The sequence below is a fragment of the Coffea arabica genome, chromosome 7e (assembly GCF_036785885.1).
Source record: "Coffea arabica cultivar ET-39 chromosome 7e, Coffea Arabica ET-39 HiFi, whole genome shotgun sequence".
Taxonomy (NCBI): Eukaryota; Viridiplantae; Streptophyta; class Magnoliopsida; order Gentianales; family Rubiaceae; genus Coffea; species Coffea arabica.
Window position 1 is genome coordinate 9,261,992 of NC_092323.1, and position 14,367 is coordinate 9,276,358.

At 37.2% G+C, this 14,367-nt stretch overlaps 2 protein-coding genes across 3 annotated transcripts; one reads left to right on the forward strand and one right to left on the reverse strand.

Annotated features, from left to right (window-relative positions):
• The first annotated feature begins 427 nt into the window (after positions 1 to 427).
• On the forward strand, positions 428 to 7,427 carry LOC113698793 (small nuclear ribonucleoprotein SmD3b-like). Of its 2 annotated transcripts, none has more exons than XM_027218739.2 (6): positions 428 to 4,987; positions 5,247 to 5,444; positions 6,532 to 6,584; positions 6,670 to 6,736; positions 6,822 to 6,878; positions 7,174 to 7,427. In XM_027218739.2, exons 2-6 carry the CDS (start codon positions 5,286 to 5,288, stop codon positions 7,234 to 7,236), a joined length of 399 nt encoding a protein of 132 aa, XP_027074540.1. In that variant the 5' UTR covers positions 428 to 4,987; positions 5,247 to 5,285; the 3' UTR covers positions 7,237 to 7,427. The 2 variants fall into 2 exon arrangements, with proteins under 2 accessions (XP_027074540.1, XP_027074541.1); XM_027218740.2 differs by having other exon boundaries at positions 4,848 to 4,987; positions 5,222 to 5,444.
• A 5,456-nt stretch (positions 7,428 to 12,883) lies between these two features.
• Positions 12,884 to 13,658, reverse strand: LOC113701654 (protein SMALL AUXIN UP-REGULATED RNA 9-like). Its single transcript, XM_027222408.2, has one exon. The coding sequence runs from the start codon at positions 13,553 to 13,555 to the stop codon at positions 13,229 to 13,231; it is 327 nt and encodes a 108-aa protein (XP_027078209.1). The 5' UTR covers positions 13,556 to 13,658; the 3' UTR covers positions 12,884 to 13,228.
• Between the last annotated feature and the right edge of the window lie 709 nt (positions 13,659 to 14,367).

Genomic DNA, 14,367 nt, shown 5'->3' on the forward strand with positions numbered 1-14,367 from the left:
TCACAAAAATATATTTATTTCTTTAAATTCAATCTTTGGGCACTTTACTTATTTTTGTTAAGTTATTTTGAAAAAAAGGAAAAAAAGGAAAAAAATGAAAAATGGAAGATTGAAAGTGTCATTTTGTTATTTCTAGTTTTATTTTTGTTTATTCAATCCAATGTTAATTAAGTTACTTTTGTTATTATTATTATTTGATTAAATCGGTTAGTTGTTAAGTTAAAAAAAAAAAAAAAAAAAAAAAAAAGAGGGTTCGCGGCAGGCAGGCTGCATTCTTTTTGCAGCTTGCCAAGGGCATTTTCATGCGTGCCATGAAGGGGCAGGATGAAGGCAGAGGCTAGCCTTCATCCTCGCCATTCAAAGAAGGGTTTTAGGGGATTGGGAGATGGTACAAAAAGAAAAAAACATCAGCCGCAAAGGGATCCTTATCAGGGGAAAGATAGAAAACAGCAAAAAAAAAAGCTAAGGGAGAAAACCAGCAAAGGGGAAGAGAGAAACACAAGCAAAAAAAAAGAAACCTACCGAGGGGACAGAGTGACGGCGGAAAGAAAAATCTGGGCCAAAGAGAGAGGGACCAAAGAAAGGGTAAAAACTGAGGAGAAGATAGAGAGCTTTTGGAGAGTAAGCCGACGGGAAAGGAAGAAAGAAACTGACGAGGGAGGTTTGAGAGAGTGCGGGAAGGTTGAGCAAGCGTCAGGGAGAGCTGGGAAGAAACCATCAACGTAACAAGAAGAGGGGAAATCGAAAATCTGGAGGCCCATCGCAGCAGAAAGGAGGAACTTTCCTTAGTTTCCTTTGTCCGGTGTCAGTGATTCATTGCTCCTCCATTCAAGCGTTGTTTGTTCACGATTCCAAGGAGTGAAGGTAACCTCTCATCTTTTTCGGTCATGATTCAGCAGGCTTTCATTTGACTGTTAAACCATTTTTTTAATTTGCTGTATGCATCTTGGGAGATGGGGAACCCGTGTCATGGCTATCAATCTTGGATGTCCGCTGATGAAACTGCAAATTTTAGTTGATTTCGGATGATACCACCATAGATTTCACCCGAAACCAGAAACCATTTGTTTTTCCCCTGTGCGTCCTTCATGTTTTCACCTTGTTTTGTCTAAAAATGGTCTGTGTGGCATTTGTTTTGACTGTTAGAACCCTTAAGAGTTAGATTCAGAGTCTACTGCAACAAGCTTCAAGCTGTTGGCTTGATGCAGCCGTTTCGTTTTTTTCCTTTTCTTTCCTTCTCTTGGTTGCTGAATTTGTAGCGTGTCGGGCATGTTCTTGACTTGGAAGTTTTGTTGTCATTCGTATGAGTTTCTGGTGCTTGAATATAAAAGTTGGAAAATAGGAAGAATCTTGGGCACTCCTGTGGCTTGCTTTCATGTTTGCATTACACCTAAGTTTGAGCATAAAAATCTGCTGCCATGGTTCCTATTTTCTATCAATTGGTTGCAGCAGCCTTTGATTTGTTTTATGGCTGAGGTTTGTTCGTTAATTCTGAGTTGCGCTTGTGGGGGCAGTGGTTAAATGGTTATGTTTGTTGTGGTCTTAATGGAATGTTTGTTTCTTTTCTTGTTGTGTTTTTTTGCAATCAGCTATGAGCAGAAATTTGCTGCAGTTCTCTTTCTTTTTCTTACTGATCAAACCAGATTTGTGATCTCAATCTTGTCGACAAAATCTCATGTTTTGATTTGGGTCAATAGTTTCTGTTTGAGGAATTTGTTTGTATGATGAAATTGATGTAGTTATTGCTGGAAATTACCGCAAACTTGGAAACCGAAAATGCAGCAAGTTTCATTTTGATTGTTTGAACTATTTATTTGAGGTGTTTTGAGAGTTGATTAACATGGTTGAGTGGAGCTGATTCATAGTTTAGCTTGAATTGTGTGCTTGCTGTAAGAGGTTGCTTGGGATTGCTGAAGTTGTGTGCGAGAAACTATAGTAAAATGGCCGAAGGAATGGTTGCAGCTTTGGTCGAAATTTGCTGATTGCATGCATGCAAATATTTTTCCAAAAATTGCATTTTTAGACCTCCAAGTCTCCTCTTGTTTCACAATGACCCAACAAATGGAATAATTTCTTCAATTAGATCCCCGTGATTTTTGCAGTAATGCTTCAAAGCTCACTAATGCTCTAATTTATTGCTATTGGGTCATGAAGTAATTGCATTTTAACTCACTTGACTTTCCTTTGTTCTCGGACCTTCAAAATTCCTAAAAATATCTCAATTGGTTTTGTTTGATTAGATTAGTGGTTGCATTTGGGTCCTTATCATGTGCTTTATTTAGGATTTGAATAGGTCATGCCTTCTCCTTGATCTTTAAGTATCTTTTGACTATATTTAAGTTGTGATTGAGGAATGATTTGATCTTTAAGTATCTTTTGACTATATTTAAGTTGTGATTGAGGAATGATTTGATGATTTGATGAATGCCATTTGGATTATTTATATTTTATCATTAAAGTGGTGCCTTGACCTTTTTATTATTTTGGAGGGTAATTGAATAATTTCACTTCATTGGGGCGTCAATTCAAGGGAGGTACACTCTATCCCTCATTTGCACTACATTTGACCTTACGTGCTCCTACGTGTTATGTGAATATGCATGTCTACTTCGCTTTCCTTACCTCCTTGCATGCATTTACTTGTTTTTTTGCTTTTATTTTAAGTTTTATGGGGTATGTGTACACCTCTTGGCTTGTAATAGATAGGGCTCGGAGAGCATCTGGTCCATTTCCCCTTCCCCTTTATGCTTTTATGGGGTATGTGTACACCTCTTGGCTTGTAATAGATAGTGCTCGGAGAGCATCTGGTCCATTTCCCCTTCCCCTTGGTTGCTTGCTTTTGTTGCTACATGTTTAATTGCTTTATTAGGTTCTTGCATCTAGTCGAGCATGCTAAATGCTATGTGCTATGTGTTTACGAGTATTTTGGCATGTCTACTTGCTTTCATAGCCATGAATGAATGGAATGGATGAATGTACGTTTCCGCTAGTCCAACGCTAGTCGGAATTCATAGAATGGGCTAGTCCAACGCTAGACCCTTAGGGATTTCCCCTCATTAGCATATCATTTGCTTGTTCACTACATATCATGCATTTTTCCCTAGTTTTATCATCTGGCATGCTCCTCGAGCCCTTTCCCCTCACTTTAGGTTTTGCATCCCATACTAGCTATAGGGTTCATTTTGCTTGAGTGTCCCCTCTTGATAAGGGAAACGAGCGAGTGTGGCTACTCGATAGCCTTAGCACGCTAGTTTCGCCTTCTAATCAAAGGGAAAATCAAGTCACGATTTAGGTCTCCCCGTACCCAATATGCATGAATTCCCTAGGCTCATGCATTCTCAATCCACTCTATCATTACACTTTCACTTTTGTCTCATTTGCACACATGCACCCTTTTATCACTTTCACTTGCACACGAACACTTTTATCTTCACTCGCACACGAGTACTTTCATCTACATTTGCACACCTTCACTCTTATCTTATTACTTTTATCATTTTTTCACTTCACATAAACTCACACTTTCACATGGCATGCATTCCACTCATTTTTCACGTCATTTAGGTTTAGGTGTGACCTCTCCAAAAGGATCATTATTGGGCTTCACAATTAATGTGATTGGCACCACTCAACCTTTGAAGAGAAATTTCCCCCAATCCCCCTAGGTCTAGGGTTTTGCATTCATATAGACATATCCAATATGCGATACATACCATGGGTAGAAAAATTAGGAAAAATTGGTTTAAGTCACGCAACTAGCCTTGGCTAGGTCGAAGGGGTGCCTTGGATTTTTATCCTTGCCTTCCCCTTTGTCAAACGTGACCCCCGAACCTTTTTCTTTGGCTTACGTGGACTAGGAGTCGTTTTAAAAAGGGTTTTACTACTTTGTCTTTAAAAAACACTTTTTTTGGGTGACTTGGTACACCCCAAATCTATACCAAGTGGCGACTCCGTTTTTCATATTTAAAAACCCTTTTTAAAATTTCATTTGGCCAAATCGTCGCTTTCCAAAGTCCCATGGCCTTTTTACTTTTCATTTTGCACACGTTCACACCACACACCACACATCACCAACACACATTCACACTACACAATCAAAAAGTGGGGCGCGACAATTGCTCAAGTGTTTTTCGAATAATCAACGATGACAACAATAAAGAAGCTGACTACTCACAAAGAGTGATAGAGATCAATACATCGATGATGATCAATTCATCCAAATAATTTCAAAGAAGTTCAAAACTAGCAGTAAAACAATACAAATGCAACAAAATTTAAAGTAAAAAACTCTAACACCTTCAGAATACTATGAATGTGGAGTATGTCGAAATCATTTAAAAGTTTGTAAAATTTTCAATCAGTTAAAATTGAGAAGTGTATATCCTCTTTGGAATTTTTTAATAAATAGGTCCGAATTTATGTCAAACCTTACACCGTTTATAGGTAATTTTTTATTGAGAAAAAGAAAACTATTTACTTTCACAAATTCTCATAAACTAAAAGTAGTTTTAATATCTTGTTATCTTTTCTTCATGCGGGCCCATTTGCCATAACACGTGGACTTGCAAAATTTACTTTGTCCTGCTTTTTATTTTTTTAAAACCCTTGTTAAATTTTGCATAACCACTTATTTTCAAGAACCTCCTTTGCCAAAACCATTGCCATTACACTTTAGTTTTTTTTTTCCAACTCGAAAAGCCTTTTGCTTTTTGTGTTATTCCTACTAAAGTAAAAATATAGAGAAGCTAATACCTAGTTAGTAGTAACTACTAACTAGTAACTAGTAATGATCTCTAACCAAGTAAAAGTCCAAGGCCCAAGGCCAGGCAATAAAAAGTTAGGAAAAGATTAGGAGGCATAGGCGGGTCAAATAGCGGATCTCACTTGTACACGCCCACTGAAGACACAGTTCTCCCAGCTGAACCGCAACGCAGCGTCTTCCGGCGGCAGCCAACGGCGAGGATATACTTCTCTACCTCTTTATCCGGTAAGGTTACTTTATTTTATCTCTCTCTTCTCGCCTTTTATTTATTTATTTACTTTTAATCTCACAAATTTCAATCTCTTGTATGCATCTTTGTTTTTTTTTTTTTTGCTATAATTCTTAGAATTGATTGTACACTTCTATTTTTACGTTTGTCTACGATTTTTTAAACTTTTTTTTTCGAAGCTTTGTGATGGATTTATTGGTATATAGTTTCTGCTAATTAATTTTTGGTAGTTTTCTTGCTGGACTTTGGGTTTAGGGTTTTGCGTAGGGAGCATAGCAGGAAATAGCAATAGCAATGAGTCGTAGCTTAGGTATACCGGTGAAGCTTCTACACGAAGCCACAGGACACATCGTGACCGTAGAGCTGAAGAGCGGAGAGCTCTATAGAGGCAGCATGGTTGAATGCGAAGACAATTGGAATTGCCAGCTCGAGAACATCACTTTCACAGCTAAGGTACTCTCGTTCCAATGTTATTATGCCCTTCATTAAGAATTGTGAAAGTGCTTTTCTGTTTCCGGTGTCTTTATGCTGCTTTCGAGCTTCGTAATGCCTTTTTCTTTCACTTTGATTCCAATGCATGATGGGCGGAAGCCAACGATGATTTTCTGTGGCAGGAAAATTGAAACTATGGGATGTTAGTAAATTGGAATTGAAATCTATTCACTCTTTAAGGAGGTAACATGGGTTGGGTGGTGAATGCTATTCAGAACACGAGGACAATCAGTTGTATTTGTGCTCATAAATGATTTATACAGGTTTTCGTAGTAAGAATTTCATGTTTGTGGCAAAAGTATTTTAAAACTATTATTGGCAATATGTTCTCATATAACAGAATTCTATCCAACTAAATTCCAGGTCGTGTATTTTCTTTTTTTAAATTCTTTGATCTTACATGCAAAACTGTTCTTTAATATGTGTTTTTTTTTGTTGTGGGTTAGGTCTTTAATATGTGTTTTTATTGTAGATTTAAGCATCTTATTTTATGATGTGTCCTTTAGGTATCAGATGCACGTCTCAGATTTTACAACAAATTAAGTGTCTTCTGCACACATGCATTAGAGTTCACAGCGTGTCGGACTACTTGGGGTTGGGGTTGTAAGGAACTTTTTGACCTGTGGATGCTCATTTATCATACTTATTTTAACTGACAGCTAGTTTTAAGAGTATTCCTCCCTTGATAATTTCATTGAAATTGGACCTGTCATTTTTGACATTCATAAGCAATTATTTCCAGTGCCATATAATTTCTTCTACATCAATGGCTACAGAATGTAAGATCTCTTTTTGAATTGTTGATAGCTTCTGAACAGTCTCTTATCCTTTCATGGATCTTTGAAGCACTGATATAATTTACATCTTCAGCCGCCTCAATCCTGATATCTTCTTTTTTGAACCTCTGAACTGAAGCAAATTAGCTTCAAGACTTCAGTTGTTTTTGACTGCCTATTAGAGAGAGTTTCATCGGATTAAGATGTTATATTGTGCCCTTTTGGCTTTTTTTAGTCTTGTGGAAGACTAATTTTGGTCTGTATCTTTACAGGATGGCAAGGTATCACAACTTGAGCATGTTTTCATTCGAGGAAGCAAAGTCAGGTACAAAAACTGTAATATAAAATGTTTTTTGATTCTCTCAACTGCTTTCTGAGTTCTGATTGCGGGTAAAACAAATTTTTATCAGGTTTATGGTGATTCCCGATATGCTTAAGAATGCTCCAATGTTCAAACGTCTAGAAGCTAGAATCAAGGTGCTTTCCCAGTTTGCCCATGTGTATTAGAGTGTATTTGTGACCATCACAGCTCTGCTTACACTTTTTATATTATCTTTTGAAGGGCAAGGGTTCAGCACTTGGCGTTGGACGGGGACGTGCTGTTGCCATGAGAGCCAGGGTAAGATCTATTTCGTGACTTTTACATCTTATACTCCAAGATCATTTATTTAAATCCAAAAGTTAGGAATGACACTCCATATCTTTACTGTAAGCTCTGAAATGCATTATGATCTCTTGTCAAGAAAAGGCAATGCTGGATGGCCTCTCTAGAACTGGGATTTAACAAATACTGTAAAACAAAGAAAATTTAGTTGTACGGAGTATGTAAAATGATTAGCTTGGAGAAATATATGGGGTTACAAATTAAGTTTTGTGGGGTGAAGTTTGCCTGACTGTGCCATCCGTGTATGCAGGCTCAGGTTGCTGGTCGTGGAGCTCCACCTGGCAGGGGCGTTGTGCCACCTGTAAGGAGGTGATCATTCCAAAATATGATTGTAATCTTAATCTTAAGAGCGTCAAAGCTCGTATATTATGCACGGGAGATCATCAAATCCATGTTCTGCAGCCCAATTTGGTATAGGATAATATTTGGCCTTTGAGACCTTAAAAATTATGTACGCTTTTGAACTTGGCTAGTGCTCATTTAGAGACGTGAATGGTTTTCCAATTTACGCTTCTGTTTTAGCTGATTCTAAAATTTGATGTAAACCAAATCGATTGGCTGTCTGTTAGTCATGTAGCGAACGAAGTCGATGTGGGAAGTCGTATTCCGCTGTAACGTGGAAATAGCAAATTGCCTCCATCCGTAATTACTTGTGCGGATGCAAATAGCGAGCAATGCAATAAGCTTTTTGAAAAGGATCGATCCAGAGTTTGAATGATTATCAGGATTGCAAAGGCTATGGAGGAGAGGTTAGTTTTTGGTGGTGAAACGTAGTTGATAATCCAGAAATGCGTGTACCCTTTCATTAACCGCTGCCCGGGCTGCTACGGAAACACCTTTTACTGCCCACTGGTTGGAAGATCCAAAACTTCGTGGTTATATTGAATGAGCGGCCATTAGGCAGACTGTTTGTGCCTCTGACAAATTGAACGACCTTTGAAGTAGAAATTAAATTATGCGAATTGGAACCCGACCCAACTCATGGCCCTTTAAATGAAATGGAGCAATTCTAACTCAGATGTTTTTCGGCCCAATATGCACCAAAACAGACATACTGCTTGAAATTCTCCATTTTGGAAAACCTTTCCTCTTTCGTCTACTGATTGAGGGCTATGACGAGATATAGCCTGGCTTGTACATTCCTACTCCGTCTATTTATGCTCACTTACTATATCTGTATACAGCAGGATGATTGATTTTCCAAGTCCATTTGCTGGATCCAGTAGCCAAAAACAATATGTGACTGACTATCTGGAACAGTTGCAGGCTACATTTCGTTTCCGCCTTAAAATACACTCCTTTTTATGAGTGATGGAGCAAAGGTGTTTACTTCTGCATATTCAAAAAGTTTTAACGCCTTCTTAAGTTGGTGGATAAAGGTGTAAATATCTGATGCGGACAAAATTACGGTTTAAAAGATTTTTTTTTTGGGGGGGTAAGGTATTCCACCTAAGGTTAAGTGGGTTTTCACTTTTCAGTGCTTCAAAATTTTAGTGTCCTCAGATTTGAGTGCTTCAAAATTTCAGTGCTTCAATTGCCACGTTAAGTGATTTTACTTTAAAAAATATTCAGTCGGGTGCACGGTGGTGGTTCAGTCCCTTCCAAATTACCTTTGGACTTCTTTAGTTCCGTCCCTCCCCCTAATGGAGGATAGAATAGATTTACCGTCTCCGTTAAAAAAAAAAAAAAAAAAGAAGATTTGAGACATAAAAAGTAGACCAGTGAATAGTCATCAACCGTCTCCCGCCTCCTGACTCACTGGCTCGCTTCTGCTCGAATTTCTTTCGCTGAACTTTCATCGAACTAAATCTTGACCTTTGATGATGGAAATTTGATTTTCTCCGAAGATGCGTTTTAAGAAAAGTTGTGTTAGCAAGAAGGGTACTTTTCGTATCTCTTTTCTTCTTCGCCTGATGCATTTGTTTTCGAAAGTAGACTTTTGTAAGGATATTATTAGCAAAAAATTCCTAATTTTATGTTTCACACCGGCCCCCTTCCTCTCGATTCACTCGAGATTCAGGTTTTGAAATAACAGGAATTCAGCTTTGTTTGGATCTCCTGTTTTTGGAGTGTTTTTCAAAAACTAGTTTTTCAGATACAATAAAAGTTACAACAAAGTACTCTAAAAGATAATCTAAAAATTAGTTTAAATTTTTTTAAAATTTCACCAAATATCTCATAATAAAGTGCCAATAAAAAATATTTCAAAATATTTTCTAAAAATATTTCAAAATATACTCTAAAAACTCTGCTACAGCAAAGTTTTTCAAAAACACCCCAAAAACAGCTAATCCAAACGGATTATTACTATAATACCGTAGTACTCTTTCTTTCTCGTGTAACAATGACCACACAGCTAGTCGCCACAAACCAAATCTAATGTTCCACCAACCAATTCTAAGATTGAAATTCACACATCTGTCATTCCCAAAAAGGAAAGGACTTCTTTATCGCAACAGACGTTAGTTTACAGTACTAGTATTGTTCTCCAGATTGTGTGGTGTCGATGAAAGCCCGATGACGAAGACAGAATTGTGTAATAAAAATCTTCCTAGCACAAGTAGTCACGCTATGAATTAGATGCAACAGAACTTCCCTACAACCTAAATCAAATCCTATCCATCCCAAGTGTTTGATTCACAATTCACAAACAAGAGTCTCTCTTGCCACATTATTTCTGTGCATGAACAGGCAGGGAGACACTGTACAGGCCACAGAAAGGGACTGCCAAAATTCATCTGTATCAAAGCCTGGCAGCTGATCTGGAAAATATAATAGTGCAACAACCAAACGTTTGGTATAATTTTTCTTTAGTCTTCAAGCACAACAAAAGTGTTCTCCGAATTGAAGTTCTTGAGCGGTAGCGATCAATGGTTTTGGCTCTCCAAAGTGCGCCGAAGGTACGTATTTATTTTATTTGGCATTTGGGCGGCGACCGAGGACCAATAAAATTGTCTCACTTGACGTTGACTTGGTTATGGAAGTCAGAAATTTCGACGGTGAAGTTACAAAAGATGTCAATTTCAGATGAATGGTTGGACCACTAATGGTGATCGCAATGACTTCGAAAGATTGACTACTATTTTTATAACGGGGATTTATGCGTTGAATAGGCTTTCTTTCTACTGAAAATGCTTGTTTGACCCGATGAGAAGACTTTTTTGGTTTTGTGTGAACACAAATTTCAACTTTTACAGTGGATTCCTTTGGTTTGACTTTCCAATATATATATATATATATATTCATGAAATGTATGACATCATAGCTTAAGGTGATTGAGAGTCAAAAACATATATAATGAAGAATGACTGGAGGATGATGTGAGGGTTTAACGCCTCTCTTATCAATCAGAGTTTTATTAGCACAAAGGAAATTGTTTTTGATCAGCTTCTAATTCCTCCTACGAATATGAGTATGGATTTGCTTAATTCGGTTCCGTCAATAAACCCTAATAGTATTAGGTCTTACGTCCAATCCAAATCCAGAGACCAAAATCTTAATCTTCAATTGTGTGAACTTAATCAAACCATTGAATTAGGGGACCATTTGGAGGTCCCAACTGCATGTGCTGGGCAGAATATGTTTCCAACATGCATGTCTTGGTCGATTTATGAAACCATGCCCAATCAATATTTGATGATTGATGGAATTGATTAACCTGACTTCTGTTCTACTTAATAAAACTGATCAGTAATCGATCGACTTCCCTGCTTAATGATGAAATGATGATCATCTGCAAGACCAAAAGCCATTGCTTAAAACTCAGGGGCAAGAAAATGAAAATAAATAAAAATCAAACTTGAGTGCGATGGATGAATTTAACTGTCACAGTCAATCACTCATATTCTTTTTTTTTTCTTTTAAGGATTGCTCAAACACTCGATAATACACTTAAGATACGATGAATTTACTACTACGTGAATGCATGCACATATTCATATTTATTACATCTATGTATTTAGACATTTTCTCAAAGTAATTTCACTTTTACAAAGAATTAAGTAGAGTACTCTCTTAACGATTGACCCTTATTAATTACAAACACAAATCAGTTGCTATCTCCTCAATACCAGATCGAGAGACGTTACGTCTTTCTCATACTACTAGTTGTCCGCAATAACGAAGTCAACTCCAACATTTTGTAGTTTTTCTCTTGTTCATATCCATGCATAGAGAAGCTGTGTAAGAACTGAAAATAAAGAACTTGGCCAAAGCTGGGATGCAATATCCCTGGTTCCGGATATGACAAACTAATTTAGTGGTTGACAAGAAAGGTAGCTAGCTGCGTGGATGGAAATAAGTTGCCGGTGGATCGAAATGGGGATTGAATAATTGGCTAAAAAATGGCCTACTCAATAGCTTGGAGGGGCCAGTAAAGACTTGAATGTTGTCATTGACATGGAAAAATTAGAACGAAGAAACGCGTACGTTAACCATCATGCAGATTGCAGATGCCGTCTTTATCACTATTACTAGTGGTTCGGGCTGCGGGGGCAATTAGCATACATATGGGACCTTTTGAACGCCAAATTATCACTTAAAATAGGGAAAATCAGTAGCCTCCTTATAGATTTATTGTACCATAAAGTTTTTAGTGGACAAAAAGAATTTCAATGTCGGATTATTTGTTTTTCAATTATAAGAGAATTGATGAGTACGTCCCTACATTCTTTCTTTTTTTTTTTTTTTCAATCGAAAACTGTTTTCCATAATGGCGTTTTTTTTCTTTGATAGTGGAAATATCATAATGGCTTTTTTTTTTATATAGTATTATCATTTTTTTTAAAAAGGATAAGAAGCAAAGACTTTATTGGTAATTCATTTTACACCATGATGATGATGTGCAAGTCCAAGTTATGTAGCTTCAAGTATTTCGCTTTCTTTTATGAAAAGGAAAATGGGATTTGACCCACTCAAGTTGCATGTAACGTGTGATCATAGAGTACGAAAAAATAAGATGGTTTCCAAGTCCACGGAAAGTAATTGTCAAAGTGACACTAAAAACTTTGTGGTGCATCAAAAGGTTGGTTAGTTGCTTAATATTAGTTGAATGTGTATATCATTCATCTTAGTATACACTTACATCTGTAATGCGAGAGTGCATATTGTAAAAAACACGTTTTTTTTTTTTTTTTTTTATGTTGAGGCCTTTGGCTATATTGAGCGAACTCTTAATACTTGTGTAAATAATAGTAAGCCATTAGTTAGTTGATTATGAAATTGTATAAATAAAAATATATCATTAGTTAGTTGATCGTATGGTCAATTTTTTTTTTTTCTAAATGATAGATTTTGAATTTAAAATCTCTTATTTAAAATCTTTTTAATTTACCATCTAACTCAACCTTTCGTAGGTCGTGAGACCACTTGTTCGACTTTCAATTCTTCTAGTTTTTCCCTTCTCCAAGACTCAATATCTCCTTTGAAACAAACAAAATAAAAAGAAATTATTTTGAAAAACTTGGTAGGTGTTGTATCAGAGACTGTAAGCAGTAGGACGTTGCTCCCATTTAAGATGTGCACCAATGAGTTGCATGGTTTACAGGATATTATGTCTACGTAATTAAATATCTTTGAGCTCTACAATCTTCATAGGAATATTATTGGCTTACCTTGTATATTATTCTAAGTGCCCGTGCGATCTTCAAATTGATATATAACCACCAAAATCGAATACAGCCCAGCATTTATTTCAGAACACGTTTCAATCTTCAACTTTTCGGACAAAATGATCGAACCAGAAAGAGAAACAAGTTTCGACAACTATGTCATGATACAGTATGCTTTCATTTCATGCATGTCTTGGTTAGTTCCCTGATTGCAGATTAATGCAGACGATTGATCAAGTACATACTTTAAATGAAGCAAGTATCTATCATGTTACTGCTAACTACCGCGGTAGAACTTCATAACCTCAGACCAACAATGAATTTTAGATTGAATCATGAGCCTTGAAAGAATTCACCAAAAAAATAATGCAAATGGTCAAGTTTTGGCGCAACTTCATAGTTCGTATACATATGAAGAGGGGAAAAAAACGGAAATCTGGAAATCTCCGCTCTGCTGTCTCTTAGACTATAACAAAAACAAGAGAAATTTCCAATTTCCAAATTCGTGTATATACAGATCTCCACTAATGAAAAAAAACCAGACAATTAGTTTCCAAGTGGTCAGATGATGGATATCCCATGCACTAAACTAGTTAGCTTAAGTAACCGGTGGTGCCCATCATCCATGTTATAGTAAACCTTAATCCACCTCTACATACGACAAGAAACTCCATCTTGCATCATCAGCTCCCTTAATTATCTGATCATGGAAAATAGAGAGCAAAAAACTTCTTCATCACAAGGAATGGTGAGGCCCATCTCATGGTTGAAGCCAAACTCTTCTTCAGCTCGTTGTAACAAGCTCTGGAATTCCGGGTGTTCCAACCAAGAAATGGGGATGATGTATCTGGTCCTATTTTGACCAACATATACTGCAAAATGGCCTTTTGGGACATCATGTGGAAGGCTATTGTCGTGATCATGACCAGTATTCTTCCTTCCAAAACTTGAACACTTTTTGAGGATTTGTTTGAGGGCCGCCGTTTGAGTAGCGGCATGTTTTGTTCCTTTCTTAAGAGCCATGTTTATGGACTTTAGAAGAAAAAGGCTCAGCCAGGCAAAGAAGAGATAGAAATTGTATGTATTAAGAGAATGAAGGATTCGAAGGAGGTGGGGATGAATTGAGGAGAATGTGGAGGAGTAGTAGTTGTATTTATGGGGAAAAAGAAGAAGACAGGGAGTGATTATCTGCGAAACAAAGACATGTGGAGTGTGGGGGCAACAAACTAACAGGGCTTAGATGTTCTTATTTGAGAAGTCTTGTTCAAGGCCATGCAACCTCATTCCCCATTTGGCCTTTTCCCTTTTTCTTGTTACCCCTCCCATAGACAAAGTGGACCACTATACTCTATGCTCTATACCATAAACTCCAATCTCCGTTCATCCTATGTGTGTATTTGTGTTTTGGACAGTGTGATTGTGCGTGAAATCCCCATTTGATTAATGATTGATCGAGAGAATTAGGATATGGTACGTTATACTCATGCACACGGTACTTAAGTTGTAAGGTCGCCAAAAGGTCACGCAATGACAATTCAACCATCTTATTAGTTTAATCAGGGTGGGAGTCTGTTGTCTGGCACGTTTAAGGCATGTAAAACCAATGCTTTTGAGTTTCGCCATCCATGTTCGTTATCGATACTTGGCATTAACAACCTCGGTTTCCAGTTCCACCTTCGGAACTGCTAGGTGGCACGGAATTGAAACTGACGAATCATCCCATGGCCTACACTAGTTTCTTGGCTTCTTGCTGGTAGTAAAACTTCATTCTCAGTTCCCTCATATTTTCAAGTTCAATGTTTTTCTTCTTTTTTTTTTCCCCAAGTCAGAGGTTA

Bases quoted from the DNA above. Each gene is read 5' to 3' on its own strand.
- LOC113698793 (XM_027218739.2), top strand. From the start codon at position 5,286: ATGAGTCGTAGCTTAGGTATACCGGTGAAGCTTCTACACGAAGCCACA. The intron at 6,737-6,821 runs GTGCTTTCCCAG...TATCTTTTGAAG, and splicing joins GTCTAGAAGCTAGAATCAAG to GGCAAGGGTTCAGCACTTGG. The intron at 6,879-7,173 runs GTAAGATCTATT...CCGTGTATGCAG, and splicing joins CTGTTGCCATGAGAGCCAGG to GCTCAGGTTGCTGGTCGTGG.
- LOC113701654 (XM_027222408.2), bottom strand. From the start codon at position 13,555: ATGGCTCTTAAGAAAGGAACAAAACATGCCGCTACTCAAACGGCGGCC.